Here is a 16390-nt window from a genome sequence, read left to right as displayed (position 1 = left end):
ACTCACCTCAGCCTCCCAAAGGTGCGGGATTACAGGCTGAGCCACCGAGCCCGGCTCGTATGTGTATCTTTTAACTTGTTCCTTAATTTCCTTCAGTTTAGGCAAAATGGAGTGAATGGCATGTATATTCCAGAAGGAGACCAGAGTTGGGAAAAAAACTTCCTTTGCAGAAATAGAGTCTCCCTTATTAGAGGGGCTGTGAAATAAATGGGCCTTTCAGAATTCTCTAAATCTATGGGGGTTTCTCCCCTTTTTTTGAAAAGCAAAAGAGAATGAGAGATCTCTTTCTAAGGCAAGTATGGATTCAAGAGGTATATGGACTCTGAAAATGTTAAAAAAAAACCCAAAACAAAACAGAATTTGTTTCTTGACCCACAGACTCTCACTTCTGCCACATTATTCGACTATACATTCACACGAGTCTTTCCACAAGAATCCGGGCATCTTACCAGCTGAAGACACAGCCGGTGGCCAGAAGCGGCAGAGTAATGAACTGCATTGTATCCCTGCTTGTCTCGAATCCCTGGATTTGCATCGTTTCTTAGTAAGTATTCCAGGCACCTAGACACAATAAAAACATATTGAAATTCTAAATTCTGTATTTTAACCAATGACAAAGAGAGCCTGAAATTAAAAAGTGACAATTTTTCTTATAATTGAGTATGTAAAAAATCACAAGTATCTGTATCTACACTATACAAACCTGTCATTTAAATGGCATTTGTAAAGTATCATAAAAGCATAAATGAAATGTTCCTAAGAGATCTTCCTGGCTCAGAGTGGACACTTCTCAAGTCTGTCAAAGGTTCAGGATACCTGCCTAAAGGCTCTTTCTCACACAGTCACTGACATGGCACCATCCATCTCCCTCAAACAGTGTTTCATAGACTTAAGCTCCCACTGGTGATGAGCACATAACGTTGGCAAGACTGCTGCCTATCTATCTGGTACACAGAATGAGCACAATTTCTCCTCAGAAGCAGAAGAAAGGATGTTAAAAAAAATTAAGAAACCAAGGTCAGATCCAACGAACTTGTATTGGAGGACTGAGAGGTGTATGACCAGTAAAAGTGGAGAAGGCGACAAGAATGGCCTTCCCATGAGAGAGGCTTTTGTCATCCAAAATACTATGAGGCTCACAGTTTGTTATACGACAAAACAAAACAGCTACTGACGTAGAAGTGAACAGATCTGTCCTTGGCTTGGTACCAGTGATCTTGGACAAACTTTGACCTTTCTGGTGAAATGGCCTCTGATTCATTTGATAGGTGGGGATGAGGAAGTTAACTGAATCTTCTAACGTCCATTCATGTTCAGATTCCAAGTCTATAATTATCTGGTGGTAATTTGTCTAGTATGCCAGTAGTCTCCCAAATATTAATTACACTACAGGAAAAATTTCTACAAAGACTTGTTAAAAATTCAAGTTTCCAAAATCACACTGAAGTTATTATATAAAAACAAATAAAAAGAAATTCTAAAGCTATGTGAGTGATCTAACTGTGTGTGCGCGCATGCACCTTTCTTTTAATGCTAACTCTTATTTCTTTAAATGATGGATTGCTTAAAATCTTTTAGATCTCTTAGAAATTACTTTTGGAATCTTTATTTATTACCTCTTCAATAGTAGTAGATATTCATTCTTTTAAGTGAGATTTTGATACAGCTATAAGTTTTTTGTACAGCTAAATTTTGGCACAGCTAATCAAGCATGATAAATAAGACTACATAACCAGAAAAGAAATAATAAAGTGGACATCACCATGATAAGAAAACAAAACAAAGCCCAACCAATTCTAAAGTAACAAGCATGCTGTTGTCTTGAAGTACCCCACACAAGCTCTGCGGCACGTCAGGAAAAGGAAGTATTTAGGGAAGCATGCAGGCTCTGTGCGTCCACGGCTCTCTTGGGTAACCATTCAGAGGACGGTGCTCACTGGGATGCAGAGAGGCCTGCGGGTCGCTAGGTAGCTCCACTCTTTTACAGGCACATTTAACCCGTGGGCATTAAAACAAAATCTTTCATTGAGTTCTCCAGGTGTTGGGGATAAACCAGAAATGGTTCTCTGTTTCTGAGACGTGAGGACAAGACAGATTCGATCAGTGGAACATCGATCAGTGGAACAAATTATTTTACAATAACTCACGGATACATGAGCCCTGAAGATTTATTTAAGGAAAGGAGAACAAGTAGGTGAGTTCATGCTTACTTTCTGAAATGCCAGAGTATGTCCCAGTGCATTACTCACAGTGACTACTTTCAAGTTTATGGCATTAAATGGCTTGAAATGATTTGTTACACATGCAGTAGTTCTCATAAAATCATTATTTCTTTGCTTTGTTACATTCACGTTATGCAGGTGCTTGGGCTCACGTCACAAGACAAATATGAAGTTGATTTATACTAGTAACATTTATTGTATTGGCTTGTCTTTTAGATTTGGCTGAACACTGTGAATGTTCATAATTACCCTGAGATGCGCCAGGTCAGCAACATCTTCAACAGATGTCAGAACACAGCAGACGAAGGCCCCAGCATTTCTAGGGTCAGTCATCTCTGCCTCCGTACCCATAAGGCTTCTGTGCAGTAGCTGCCGAGTGGCAGTGATAATCTAATGTGGGTGCTTATGAAATGCTGATGCAACTGCTTGATTTTGAAAAGGTGGACCTTCACTGGGGTGGGAGACTGCCTCTTCTTTTTCTTCTGATTGTATATTGACACGTGCTCATGTTATACAACTCACACAATTAAGAAATGGAAGATTCTCTACAATCTTTCTGTCTCTTAAATAAAAATATATATGCAAAATCCGAAAGAATATTTATGGCTAGATAATAAACGATTCTTGCTGTTGTCATTTTTTTTTCAATGTTAGACAAATTAAGTGTCTTCAGTCCCATTAAGCACACAGGCTGAATCAGAGTGTGCACTGACCTACTCAAATGTCTCCTCCTCTTCCTCTGGCATCCATGAATCCCTACGAGTCTGAGCTCTGGCACAAGTTCAGACCAATTCAAGTGCTTGTGTCCCAGGGCTGGTCAGAGCCCTGGGTAAGGACCACTCGACCCAGAAAAAGGGACAAGGCACTATTCCAGAGGCGTTCCCTCCTCTCTACTCTCCCCATCATGGTGCTCGACAGGGCCTCCTCTTATCAAAATAAATAAATAAACAAAAACCATACAAATTCATTTTAAAAACACAGTTAATTCTTACAGGAAGATTAGAATGTGTCAGGAATGTTCCAAGCAATTTATACATACTAACACTATTTAAATCTCACATGACCACGACTATTATCTCCATTTTACAGATAAAATTAGCACAGAGAGGTCAAGTAACTTGCTCAAGGTCCCACAGTAAAAGGCAGAGGTAGTTACCAAGCCCAGTCTTGGTTTACCTGTATATAACAGAATGAGTTTAACAAAGTTGCTGAATGTAAGTCATGTTTAAAAAGCAAATAAATTTCCACATACAACCAAAAACAAAAGGAAATTTAAAAATTTAAAGGAAACTTATTTATTTTTGGCAATAAAAGTATCAAATATGTAGGAATAAATCTAAGGTATAAAAAAGCCTCTATATAAAAAAACTGCATTATTCCATTTATATAAAGTTTGAAAACAGACAAAAGTGAACTATACAATTAGAAGTCAAAAGTGACCCCATTTCATAAGGCTGCTCTGGTCTGGATGTTTGTGTCCCTTCCTATGGTGACATTCCAACCCAAGGTGACAGTAAGAGGAGGTAGGGCCTCTGAATGGGAAGAGGGTCCTCAGGGGTGAGGCTCCAGGGTGCTCCTTTAACTTCCAGCCGTGTCTGGATGCAGTGAGGATCAGCCCTCAAAGAGGCAGTGGTCCTTAACAGACAGCACATCTGCCAGGTCCTGGATCCTGGACTTTCCAGTCTCCAGAACTGCAAGAAATACATTTCTGTGGTTCACAAGCCACCCAGTTTTTGGTACTTTGTTACAGTAGCTGGAATGAACTAGGAGAATTAGTGGTGTGGAGTAAAAGTAAAAGGCAATAAATATTTTTAAATGCGGCCAGGGATCTGGAGCTGTAATGGATAGATGCTGGGAGAATCCCAGGGTTCATGCTATAGAGCACATCCCACACATTTTTTACAAGCACATATGATTACGTGTGATGGAAGTGGCCGTGACATGGCATTACCAGGGCTTCAAAGGACATGGAATGGTCCCCTTCCCCCCCAACACACGCACACACACAGAAGCACACAAGTGCTGATGGTGCCCACCTCCAGGAGGGCTGGTGTGAGGAGAGTTTCTTCCTGGCACAATTAGGAAAACCCAACCTTCCCCCACTGGCTCCAAGGTAACTCTTACACTGGCAGAGAACTTATTATTAGTATTTGGTATGTTTAATATGTTTCTTGTGATAGCAGCCATATGTGGTGAGCTGGATCCATATATGATGTGAAATAAAGACACTTCAGGGGATCTGCTGAGTCACGACTGTGCAGAGATTGCAGGCGTCAGGATGAGGGAGGCGACTAGCGGAACGAGTCAAGAAAGGCTTTTCCCAACACTTACACTGAAAGGGAGGCTGGAGGACATAAGGCAGAGAAGAATTACAATTACTCTGTGTCACTCCTGAGCAGCAGAAAACCAATGTCAGACTGTCAAAAATTCCAAGGGAGCTGGGCTCGGTGGCTCAGCCTGTAATCCCGCGCCTTTGGGAGGCTGAGGTGAGTGGATTGCCTGAGCCTGCGGGTTCAAGACCCGCCTGGGCAGCGAGACCTCATCTCTACAATAAATCAAAAAAATCAGCTGGACGTGGTAGCGCATGCCTGTAATTTCGGCTACTCGGAAGGCTGAGGCGGAAGGATCGCCGGAGCCCAGCAGGTCGAGGCTGCGGTGGCCGGGAGCGGCCACTGCACTCCAGTCTGGGCGACAGAGTGAGACTCCAACTCAAAAAAAAAAAAAAAAAATTCCAAGGGATACATAACAACTTTACCTTGGGAGATCTGGAGGTAGAAATTGTGATGCTGACGGGGAATTAGTTAGAAACAAACAAAAACCTTTAAAAATAAAAAGCAAACACACATTGTTGTCTGTAGTAATTTGAAACTACAGGGAATTTGTTTTCAGAAAATGTTTCACTCTTGGTTTGGCAGAATGAATTAATTATACCAGATTCTCTCATTACCCAGTCTATCCCTGGGGATTAAGTTCTCAGAATTCAGAAAAATAAATGAATGCTTTAATGTCACTTTTTAGGCCTCCAAAAAACGATCACTTTCTAAAAGGATGACTCTGGCACCCCAGAAAGGCTACTGTGGCGTACACCTTCCAGAAGGTTCCCAAGGAACAAATCAATCAATCAATAACTGCATCAGATATGATCTCTGGGATTCTGACGTTTCAAAGAGAGGAAGCAGAGGCTCCAAGAAACAGAGCTAGATTCTCCTATACACAGTCTCATTTTGTTTTTCCCACAACTCCAGCAAGTAGCTTTCAGTATCATTTTACAAATAAAGAAACTTTTGTTCAGCAATTACTCGCCCAGGCTCAAACAGGTACAACACGGAAACCCCAAGACTTAAACTGGTCTTCCTGATCCAAAGCTCATGTCCTTGCGAGCAGGCTGCTCAGCATAGACACAGAGGATTAATGTTTAAATAACAAAAGTTACTGGCAGACTTGCTTTACATTAGGTGAGAAAAGCAGTGATTTAATTCACTTGAGTACTAGTACACCTCTGCAAAAATAGCAGATTGGTTTAGGATGAAACCAAAAATCCCCAACACTATGGCTGGACACTACGTTATCCCTTTGCTTTTGGCATGAGAATTCAGGCTCAACGCCTTGGGCAAACTGTTTATGAAACAGTTTATGCCATTCTTGTTTTCACCTACTCTCGCCACATCCTTCTTTTTTGAGTTGGAGTCTCACTCTGTCGCCCAGGCTGGAGTGCAGTGGCACACTCACAAGTCAGGTGACCTGTCCGCCTCTGCCCTCCAATTAGCTGGAACTAGAGGCACACAGTACCACGCCCAGCTACTTTTTGTATGTATTGTAGAGACGCGGTCTTCCCAAGTTGCCCAGGCTGGTCTTGAACCTGTGGGTTCAGGTAATCCTCTCGCCTCTACCTCCTAAAGTGCTGGGATTACAGGCTTGAGTCACTACGCCCGGCTCACCTACTCATTCTTGGCAAACATTTACTTGCTCTGTCATCTAATTTACTTATTTAAGTAATATGTAGTATCAATTATGTGCCAGAGTCTGCCAGTTCAATTACTACCCTTTTTAGATACCAATTAACAAGAATTTCTTGCAAACCTACATTCTCTACTTCTGAAAGATGCCAGTATCCCAATCTCTAACTAATCTTCTGATGACACTGTTCACGTATCTTTTCCCCTTTCTCCAGGGTGAACTCAAGGCTGCATGAGAGGTTGCATGTAAACAAACATGAGAGTGATACAAGATGTCCTTGTGGCAGGGAGGACAAGAAGGGATCTCTTCTTCCTTCCACCAGACCAGCCAGTAAGGCAGGCTGCTGAGCAGAACAAGTAGTCTTTACTAAGATTTAGGCATATCCATGGAACCAATTCATTTCCCTAAATAGACTCAGGGGAAAGAAGGTCAACAAAAACTACAAAAAAGCGATATAAATTTGCAATAAAACAGGCATCCACTGGAAGATCCCCACACGGTACTCACTTGCCATCTGTGTCGGACGTAGCTGCGTAGTGCAGGGGTGTGCAGCCTCTTTCGTCAAGGTCATTCACGCTTGCTCCTGATCCCACAAGAGCAAACAGGCACTGGTAATTGCAGTTGGCAGCAGCATAGTGCAGTGGAGATCTTTTGTGCCCAAGTTTACACAAGAAAGATAAAAGCCAGGGACATCATTTGTGAACAGAAGCACAGCTGACTCCTACTCTACTCAGTGGATACTACTGTCTTTACAGTGACTTCGAATGACCTTTGCCGTATTTTATGTCTTGTGGAGGCTGTATATAAAGCTAGAAGAACCTTTAACATTTGAAATGGAACAGAAGTATGGTTAAGCTACTCCGTGGTCCTGGACAGCAGTGATCCCAGTCCTGAGTAACCACAACCTTCGCATCTGCTTAGAAACTGGAAAGCTTTCATTTTAACAAAATTTCCCCTCTACTAATAAAAACATCCCATAGTGTGGAGGTGGCCATCTCTGTCCATATTTCAGTAGAGGAGTAAGAAAATGCAACAAGTCCCGAATGACCTTCAAGGCTCTAAACTCAGAATATGTTCCAGCGGCCCTCTGTTATTTGTAGTATGGAATGCTGAAGCACTACAAATTAACCAATATAAATGGAATTAAAGTACGATTACAAAAACCAGTCAGCTACAAAAAGACTGCCTTCCAAAACCAAACAAAGTGATTTTTTTATTTTGTGCATCCTTAGTTCCTTCCGTTTGCAGGCATAGGAGAGCAATCGGTTCCTCAGAGTAATTACAGACCAAACAGCAGTTTTTTTCTCTTCTTCATCCACTTCTGGCCTCCTACCACACAAAAGCCTTTTTACTGCTCGTCCGTACTGGTCCAACCACGTGTACCAACACACATTCACTCGCACACTTCCCTCTGACACACATCCTTCCTCATCATACGCTTCTGACCGGCACATTCTCCAACTGCTGACACACAGTTTTGCCTGCATCGCCACCTCCACCTTTCAAGTCAGTTTAAACTGCTTTCAATTCTTTCCTGTGTGGTTCTAATGCACTCTGTGTCAATTTCTACTCGAAGGAACTTAACAGGTAACAGTTTTAAACACTGCTGCCACAAAAGCTGGTAACAACGAGGCTGCAGCTGAACAGTGAGTGAGCTTTGGCTCAATGACAGTCAAGACTGTCACTTCACAGCTGCCTTCCTCCTGCTGTGAGGCACTTGGTGGGATGTGTGGATGTGTGTGTGTGAAATGTATATAGGAGAGGAGAAAGAAAATTGCATCCATACATTTAGAGCTGATTTCCTCCCTCTTACTAATGCTCTGTCATGAGACATGGGTAGTGGAATCTCTCACAAAAAAATGACTCAGGGAAAGAGAGCTGGCCATCATGTTCTAGGTATTAGAAACATAAGTACTATAGGGTTGACATGCCGTGGCCATAATGATGGAAGGGGAAGAAGTGAGGTCAAGAGCACAGAGGTACTTCTAAGGCCGAGGCTGTGGTTGGTAGAGACCCAAGAGGAAGAAAACTGTGCGTGAGAATGAATACTTCAGAAGTTACTGACTTTAGTTTGAACTCTCAATGAATTATGATCATAATTCAAAAGACACTGAGTTATTCTGTCAATTTTCAGAAGACAGGGAGAAGCTCAAACAAGTCACAGATCATACTAGGCTCTACAGAGAAACTATAGTATTCCCTACCTCCCAAATTTGTCCTTTTTGTTGAAGTCTGCACCAGTATTCAGCAGAAGGTTTAGGCACTCCAAATTCCTATTAATGAAAAATATAATTAGAAAACTCGATTGTCAGTGATCTTAAAAAGAAAGTGGGAGGTTTAAATAAGCATAAAGGCAAGTTTTAAAATGAGGATAATGTGAACAAAATGCCGTACACATTTGATGAAGAATGAAGCATTAAAATTCATCTTACCTAGAATCTTAAAAAGTTATATACATATATACATATATATTGGCACATTGATAGGAAATTCACAAAAGGAAATAATAAATGGTTCATGATGTCACTGTTTAAATGGAAGATCACTTTTCTAAAAAAGATCCTGAGGAGTTCTGAGAATATAACATGCTTATCATAACCACATGGCTTAAATTTTAATCATTCAAAAAGTGGCTTTTAATATTACATTAAAATAGGTGATAGAACCAAACAAACCTGAAAACACAAACCTGATAACATCCCAAGTCAGCTCTGTTTTTGAGATGGGGTCTTGCTCTATCATCCAGACTGGAGCGCAGTGGTGCAGTCATGGCTCACAGCAGCCTCGAACTCCTGGGTTCAAGCGATCGTCCTACCCCAGCCTCCTGAGCAGCTGTGATCACAGGCATGCACCACTGCACCTAGCCCAAGTCGACCTTCCCTTGTCTTCTCCTATACTATGACTGCTACTTAGATTTATCTTTAGCTAAAACAGCAGGAGAAGCTGGGCTCGGTGGCTCAGCCTGTAACCCCAGCGCTTTGGGAGGCTGAGGTGAGTGGACTGCCTGAGCCCGTGGGTTCGAGACCCGCCTGGGCAACTTGGGGAGACCTCATCTCTATAATAAATCAAAAAATTAGCTGGGCATGGTAGCGTGCGCCTGTAGCTCCAGCTACTTGGAAGGCTGAGGTGAAAGGTCGCTAGAGCACAGCAGGTCGAGGCTGCAGTGGCCGGGAGTGGCCACTGCACTCCAGTCTGGACAACAGAGTGAAACTCCAACTCAAAAAAAAAATTGCAGGAGAGTATATTACATATGTGGGCATTTCTGTAACTTAATTTTTATAAGCCTGAATGAAACTCACTATGTTACAAGAAAGCTGTAACTACCATGTGACAGACACTCAAGCCTGTTGCCCTCTGTAGGCGAGCTGTATGGGTTAGGCTCTCTGGTGACCCGGAAGAACAAGGGAGCCAGTCACATGCTCACAGTGCATCCCTGCCTCTCAGACTGGCCTCAGCGCATTTGTCCCCTAAAATGACTGAGAAATTTTAAGGAATTATCACAGAGAATAAACATCCTTCAGACAAATCCTGAACTAAACGGCATCCCACAGATCTAAATTATCAGGAGCATTAGAGGGGCAGCTAGTTTTCAGAGACCAAGAGTTTTAGTTGAAGTTTGTTTTCATTTGAACCAACTGCTTAGTTTACCCTAATAGTAATATATTTAAAACTTAGTCCCAAATCTTCTAATCTCAAGTTTTCCTCTTCCAAGTAGAGGCAAGACAAACATAACATCAACATTTTTACATGAATTGTTCAGAACATTCCCAATATTTTGATATTCTCATTTGAGGTCATACATCTTTTATTTTAAGAAATCATGTGATTACTTTTTCGTTTATCCAGAAACTATGTTATTTTGCAGAAGGCAATACTTCCTCTTGTAGGTTTATTCTCTCCCTTCCACTCACAACACATGACTTAGGTGAAGAAAATGAAGACAGTCATTTCCACCCCTTTGGACTTTCTTTTCCCAAACCATTCCGGTTTTGTTTTGTTCTCAATTTTCTGGTAGCCCAGAACTAATGACAAGGAACAAAGGCAAAAGAAAAACTGCCACGACCACGGCTTTTCTTTAAAGAAATAAAAGCACAGCAGGGCTCGGTGGCTCAGCCTGTAATCCCGCACCTTTGGGAGGCTGAGGTGAGTGGATTGCCTGAGCCCGCGGGTTCGAGACCCGCCTGGGCAACTTGGCAAGACCTCGTCTCTACAATAAATCAAAAATTAGCTGGGTGTGGTAGCGCACGCCTGTAGTTCCAGCTACTTGGAAGGCTGAGGCGGAAGGATCGCCGGAGCCCAGCGGGTCGAGGCTGCGGTGGCTGGGAGCGGCCATTGCACTCCAGTCTGGGCGACAGAGTGAGACTCCAACTCAAAAAAATGAAAAATAAAATGAAATAAAAAGAAATAAAAGCGCTATTAACATACCCTCCAGCTGCAGCTGCATGTAGACAGGTCCTGCCAAAGTCATCTGGGGTATCTACATCAAATCCTGCAAGAATCAAGACGCCATAAGTTATATATTCTAGATGTGCCACTTTACCTTTAACAACTGTGTTGAGAAATGTCAAGAATCACAGCTGCCCCTTCAGTCCCAAATGAAACCCATTAGTTCTAAAGTGCTAGAGTGAAGGCTGGGTAGTGGCTCATTCCTGTAACCCCAGCACTTCGGAAGGCAGAGGCAAGAGGACTGACTGAGCCCAGGGGTTTGAGACCAGCCTGGGCTACTTGACAAGAGCGTGTCTCTACACAAAAAAAATTAGCCAGGTTAGGTGTAACATGACTGTAGTTTGGAAGGCTAAGGCAGAAGGATTGCCTGAGCCCAGCAGGTCGAGGCTGCGATGGCTGTGATCGTGTCACTGCACTCCAACCTGGGCAATAGAGTAAGACAATGAATGAATGAATGAATAAATAAAATAAAGTGCTAGAATGGTTGTTTAAAAGGCCATGGGACACAATTGAATATTATTAAGCAATAAAAAGAAATAAAGTCTTGAGATTGATACATGGATGACCCTAGAGAGATTACTATGCTAAGAGAAAGAAGCCAGTCACAGAAGACCACATGTTGGGTGACTCCATTTATAGGAAATGTTCAGAAAAGGCATATTTAAAGTCAAAGTAGATTAATGGTTGCTTAGGACTGGGAGAGAAAAGGAGACTAATTGCCAATGGTGTTTCTTTTACAGGGGATGAAGCGATTTTAAAATTGATTGTAATGATGGTTACACACACACCTTTGTGAATGAACTAAAAAACTAAATTGTACACTTTAAATGAGTACGTTGTATGATATGTGAATTATATCTCAATAAAGCTATTTTTAAAAAAAGTCATAGGTGATTTGCTACCTGTGGATTATCTCTTATATTGAAGAAAAGAATTTAGTAGTATTCCTTTCATGATAAATGAGTATATGAATACTTATAGACATATTTAAAAAAAAATCAGAGGCTGGGTGCGGTGGCTCAAACCTGTAATCCCAGCACTTTGGGAGGCAGAGGCGAGACAACTGCCTCAGCTCAGGGGTTCAAGACCAGTCTGGACAACTTGATGAGAACCTCGTCTCTGCAATATATGTAAAAAAAAATTAGCCAGGCATGGTAGGTAGCACACGCCTGTGGTTCGGGCTACTTGGAAGGCCGAGGTGGAAGGATCACTTGAGCCCAGCAGGTTGACGCTGGGGAGGCCGTGAGTGTGCCACAGGACTCCAGCCTGGGTGATAGAGTGAGACTCTGACTCAAAAAAAAAAAAAAAAAAAAAAAAAAAAATCAGAAGTAACTCACATAAAAGAAAAACTCAGAAGTTGTCTATCTCACTCTATAATCTTAATTTTAATGAAAACATTCTTATAATTTTTTTCAGTAAACACGAGTGTTAATATGCAAAACTTGTTCCCATTTTCTTAACACTGAGAAAAAGTATATCATTTAAAGTCAATTAAGCCTTACATATTTAGTAATTTTAAGCATTTAGTAAAGATCAGTTTTATAACAATATTTATAGAAAGCGATTGATCTTATTTTGTTTCAAATCAACAAAGATCATAACATTTTAAACTAGTAATTAGATACTATAATTGTTCTTTTTTTCTTTTTTTAAAGAAAGCAGGATTTATTGAGAGGACAGAAAAGTTTCCACAGTGGGAGGAGATCCAAAGGGGTTGCCCAGATAGTGAATAATTTCAAAACCCTAAAAGATATTATAGAATGCCTCTTGGCTCTCAAAATAGAAGCCAAGACCAATGAGATATGCAAATGAAACTACTGTACTTTCATTCATAAAGGGACAGTCCATGAAGTCTAACATCCACTGAACAGAGGTTGCTCTAGAAATATGCCACATTCCACTCCCCACTCAACAGGCAGAAATCATCAGAAAAAGTTTCCCAGCGCTTAAAAGAAAACAGAGTCCTAAAATTGAAGAACCTAATATCTTCTAAGAGGGGTTAATGAATGATTGAATGATCCATACTTGGACCCATCCATATGTAATTTTGAAAAGGCAGGATAGAGAGACCAAAAAAAAAAAAAGACCCAGTCTGCAAAGGTTCCCCACTTACCTGAAGAAAGGAGCTTCCTGCAGCAATCTGAAAACCCACTTAAGGCTGCCAAGTGGAGGGGGAACATCCCATGAATGCCACGCCTGAAGGAAACAGAACCCACCTTCATTACAACCCAAGAAAAATACAGTTATTAACTAGATCACAAAGAGGCCACTGAAGTCAAAGACAACTAGATGAGTTGAAATCTCTACCACTTTGGAGAATAAACCAGCCAGACGTTCAAGGTGGGCGCAACTTACTCCCCCAGCTATTCTCCCAGAGCAGGGTTTTCAGCCTCAGCACTAATCCTGGGGGAGGGTGAAGGGTGATCATGGACTTGCTGGGAGAGGGCGGAGGGTCCCATGCACACAGGCAGTTCAGCAGCATCCTGGGCTCCACCCATCAGATTTCAGTAACACTTTCCTCCTCAAACCAGGGCAACCAAAATGCTTCTGGACATTTGCTTCTGGAGCAAAATCCACAACCACGTTGCCCCAGTACTGAGCACATTCCCATAATGGTGAAAAACTGGAAGCACCTTATATTTGCAAATAAGAATATACTGTGACAGTAGCAGGAAATTGTGGGGGGTGGGGGAAAGGAGAGGTGGGATTGGCAGTAGTTGGAATCTGCTGAGGGAAGGAGGCACACCTCATCAACAAGGGTACCTGCAGAATGAATACTGTATCCCTAACCCTGAATTGTACCCCACAATTTTAAAATAAAAAATTTAAAAGTTAAAAAAAAATATACTGTGAAATAAATTTTTATATAATAAATGCATTCCACAAAATGAATGAACTAGAGCTAACTGCAGAGATGCAAAAAAATCCAAATTTATATCTACTTGGCTAAAACAACAAGTTAATGTAAACTGTTTTTGAAATGTACAGTATCATACCATTTACAGAAAGTAAAAAGGCTTAAAACTTGTTCATGGATTTATATAAATGCAATGTAAGTACAAACACAGATCAAGATGAACATCAATTTAAGTTTGTTTAAGAAACAATTTAAGAATGTTTACTTTTGCAGAGCATAAGCAGGAGAACCCATCTTTCAAACAAAATTTTACATGGAAACTTTAATACATAAAACAAATAAAATTCAACTGTCTGACCAAAGTGGGCGGGACAAGAAATTATTTGTGGCTGCAACCAAGGAATCCCTGAGACTACACAGCACAGTCTGAAAACCATCATCTGCAGATAGTATTTAGATGTAAAACAGCATATGGCATACACAACTTTTTTTGGGTCTCGTAAGTACCTCTAGATTAAAAATAAAGAGATCACAAACATTAACAGCTCCGACCAAAACTGCATACTACTTAAGTGCGAGAAAGAACTGGGTGAGACATTTAACAGTACTCTACACTGGCTTACCAAATAAAGCCAAAATTAAACACACTAATCTACCACACTGTCCATACAAAAATGAAGAAGTTTAAGCAATTAGTCCAATACTGAGGACTGAGCCCACACTTCCACCCGAACTGCCTGGGGAAGAACAGATCACGTCCTTTCACACTTCCCAGCTAGCAACACCTGGTTAAGGACCACTTACTTTGCAGTGTCAGCACCACTTGTGATAAGAGTGTTGATCAGCAGCTCGTGGCCATACCGTGCCGCGATGTGCAAAGGGGTGTTTCCATTCTTGTCCTCACAGTCGATTACAGCTCCTGCAAAGGACTTACTGTCACATAATGGACTATACAAAGATCATGTCAAACTCAATACATGAAAAGTAACATAAAATGTAGCTCATCTACAAAGTAATGGATACCACAATTACAATTAGATTTCATTCATAATATATTTATTGAATCAGGCACTGGGATTATATATTTGATACATAAAACTATTTTGTGAATTAAGTATAAGATTTTGATAGATTTGTTTATTTATTTGTTTATTTATTTTTGAGTTGGAACCTCACTCTGTAGCCCAGACTGGAGTGCAGTGGCATGCTCCCGGCCACCGCAGCCTCGACCCGCTGGGCTCCAGCGATCCTAACGCTTCAGCCTTCCAAGTAGCTGGAACTACAGGCACGCGCTACCATGCCTGGCTAATTTTTGATTTATTGTAGAGACACGGTCTCGCCAAGTTGCCCAGGTATATCTCCAACCCACGGGGCTCAAGCAATCCACTTGCTTTGCCCAAAGTTCTGGGATTACAGGCTGAGCCACAGACAAGATTTTGATAGATTTTAAGTTGACAAAAGCATTATGGGGCTCAGTAACTTTGGAAAGCACTGTATTAAAAAAAATTTAAACAAAGTTCTTTGGAGCAAAACTTAAGAGCATTAATGTCCATACTCTGTGTGTCATCAAGACTACATGCAATGCTTCAAAAACTACTTGATCATGAACCTATGTGAACTTTCTCTCCTGCAAAACCAAAACACCTATTACCTTGAGGATAACTGACAAACAGTTCCTTGGAACATAGTTTTGAGAACAATGATTTAAAGTAATATATCTGGCTGGGTTTGGTGGCTCAGCCTGTAATCCCAGCACTTTGGGAGGCCAAGGTGAGTGGATTGCATAAACCCGCAGATTTGAGACCAGCCCAGCCAATTTGGTGAGACTTCATCTTTAAAATAAATAAAAAATTAGCCAGGAATGGTAGCACACGCCTTTATAGTTCCAGCTACTTGGAAGGCTGAGGCGGTAGGATCGCCAGAGCCCAGTGGGTCGAGCTGGGGTGGCTGTGAGCATGCCACTGCACTCCAGCCAGGGTGACAGAGACTTCAACTCAAAAATAAATAAATAAATAAAGTAATAAAGTAATAAACTAAGTTCTCTTGATTTACAAGCTTAATTTGCCTACTACTAAGCCAAACACAAAAGAATAAAAGTTCAGAGCCAGGCTCGGTGGCTCAGCCTGTAATCCCGCGCCTTGGGAGGCTGAGGTGAGTGAAATGCCTGAGCCCGTGGGTTCGAGACCTGCCTGGGCAACTTGGTGAGACCTCATCTCTACCATAAATAAAAAAAAAATTAGCCGGGCATGGTAGTGTGAGCCTGTAGTTCCAGCTGCTTGGAAGGCTGAGGTGGAAGGATCACCAGAGCCCAGCACGTCAGGCTGTGGTGGCCGGGAGCAGCCACTGCACTCCAGTCTGGGCGACAGAGTGAGACTCCAACTCAAAAAAAAAAAAGAATAAAAGTTCAGGAAATAAAAATCCTAACAATATTTCAAGGTATTCAAAAGAGGAAATGATAAATGAAGAATATATACATTATCATATAATACAAAATGTGGCAGAAAGGCAGTTTTCTATTTAAGCAATATTGAAAAAAGTCAAAACTAACTGCTGAAGAAATACTGTAATTCAGGAGAGACAAAAATAAATGAAAAACTAAATTATGAAAGACAAATATACATGACATTTTACACTTAAAAAAATTAAATTTAAAAAAAAAAAAAAAAAAGCCGGGCTTGGTGGCTCAGCCTGTAATCCCGCGCCTTTGGGAGGCTGAGGTGAGTGGATTGCCTGAGCCCGCGGGTTTGAGACCTGCCTGGGCAGCGAGACCTCATCTCTACCATAAATCAAAAAAAAAAAAAATTCAGCTGGGCATGGTAGTGCATGCCTGTAATTCCGGCTACTTGGAAGGCTGAGGCGGAAGGATCGCCGGAGCCCAGCAGGTCGAGGCTGTGGTGGCCGGGACCGC

The 16390-nt window shown here is 41.5% G+C and overlaps 1 protein-coding gene across 2 annotated transcripts in view; it reads right to left on the bottom strand.

Annotated features, from left to right (window-relative positions):
* The window catches only part of ANKRD28 (ankyrin repeat domain 28), a 123601-nt gene that overhangs the window by 23820 nt on the left and 83391 nt on the right, over positions 1–16390 (bottom strand). For both annotated transcript variants that reach the window (XM_008047912.2, XM_021707478.1), the window contains 6 exons: positions 14287–14401; positions 12739–12821; positions 10605–10668; positions 8384–8452; positions 6687–6827; positions 450–561 (listed from right to left, as the gene is read on the bottom strand). In XM_008047912.2, coding sequence (XP_008046103.2) covers positions 450–561; positions 6687–6827; positions 8384–8452; positions 10605–10668; positions 12739–12821; positions 14287–14401 — 584 coding nt within the window. The remainder of the gene's footprint in view (positions 1–449; positions 562–6686; positions 6828–8383; positions 8453–10604; positions 10669–12738; positions 12822–14286; positions 14402–16390) is intronic.

The sequence above is a fragment of the Carlito syrichta genome, unplaced genomic scaffold, assembly GCF_000164805.1.
Source record: "Carlito syrichta isolate Samal-C Ts95f unplaced genomic scaffold, Tarsius_syrichta-2.0.1 Scaffold118119, whole genome shotgun sequence".
NCBI classification, from domain to species: domain Eukaryota; kingdom Metazoa; phylum Chordata; class Mammalia; order Primates; family Tarsiidae; genus Carlito; species Carlito syrichta.
This window is presented reverse-complemented; position numbering and strand designations above follow the sequence as displayed.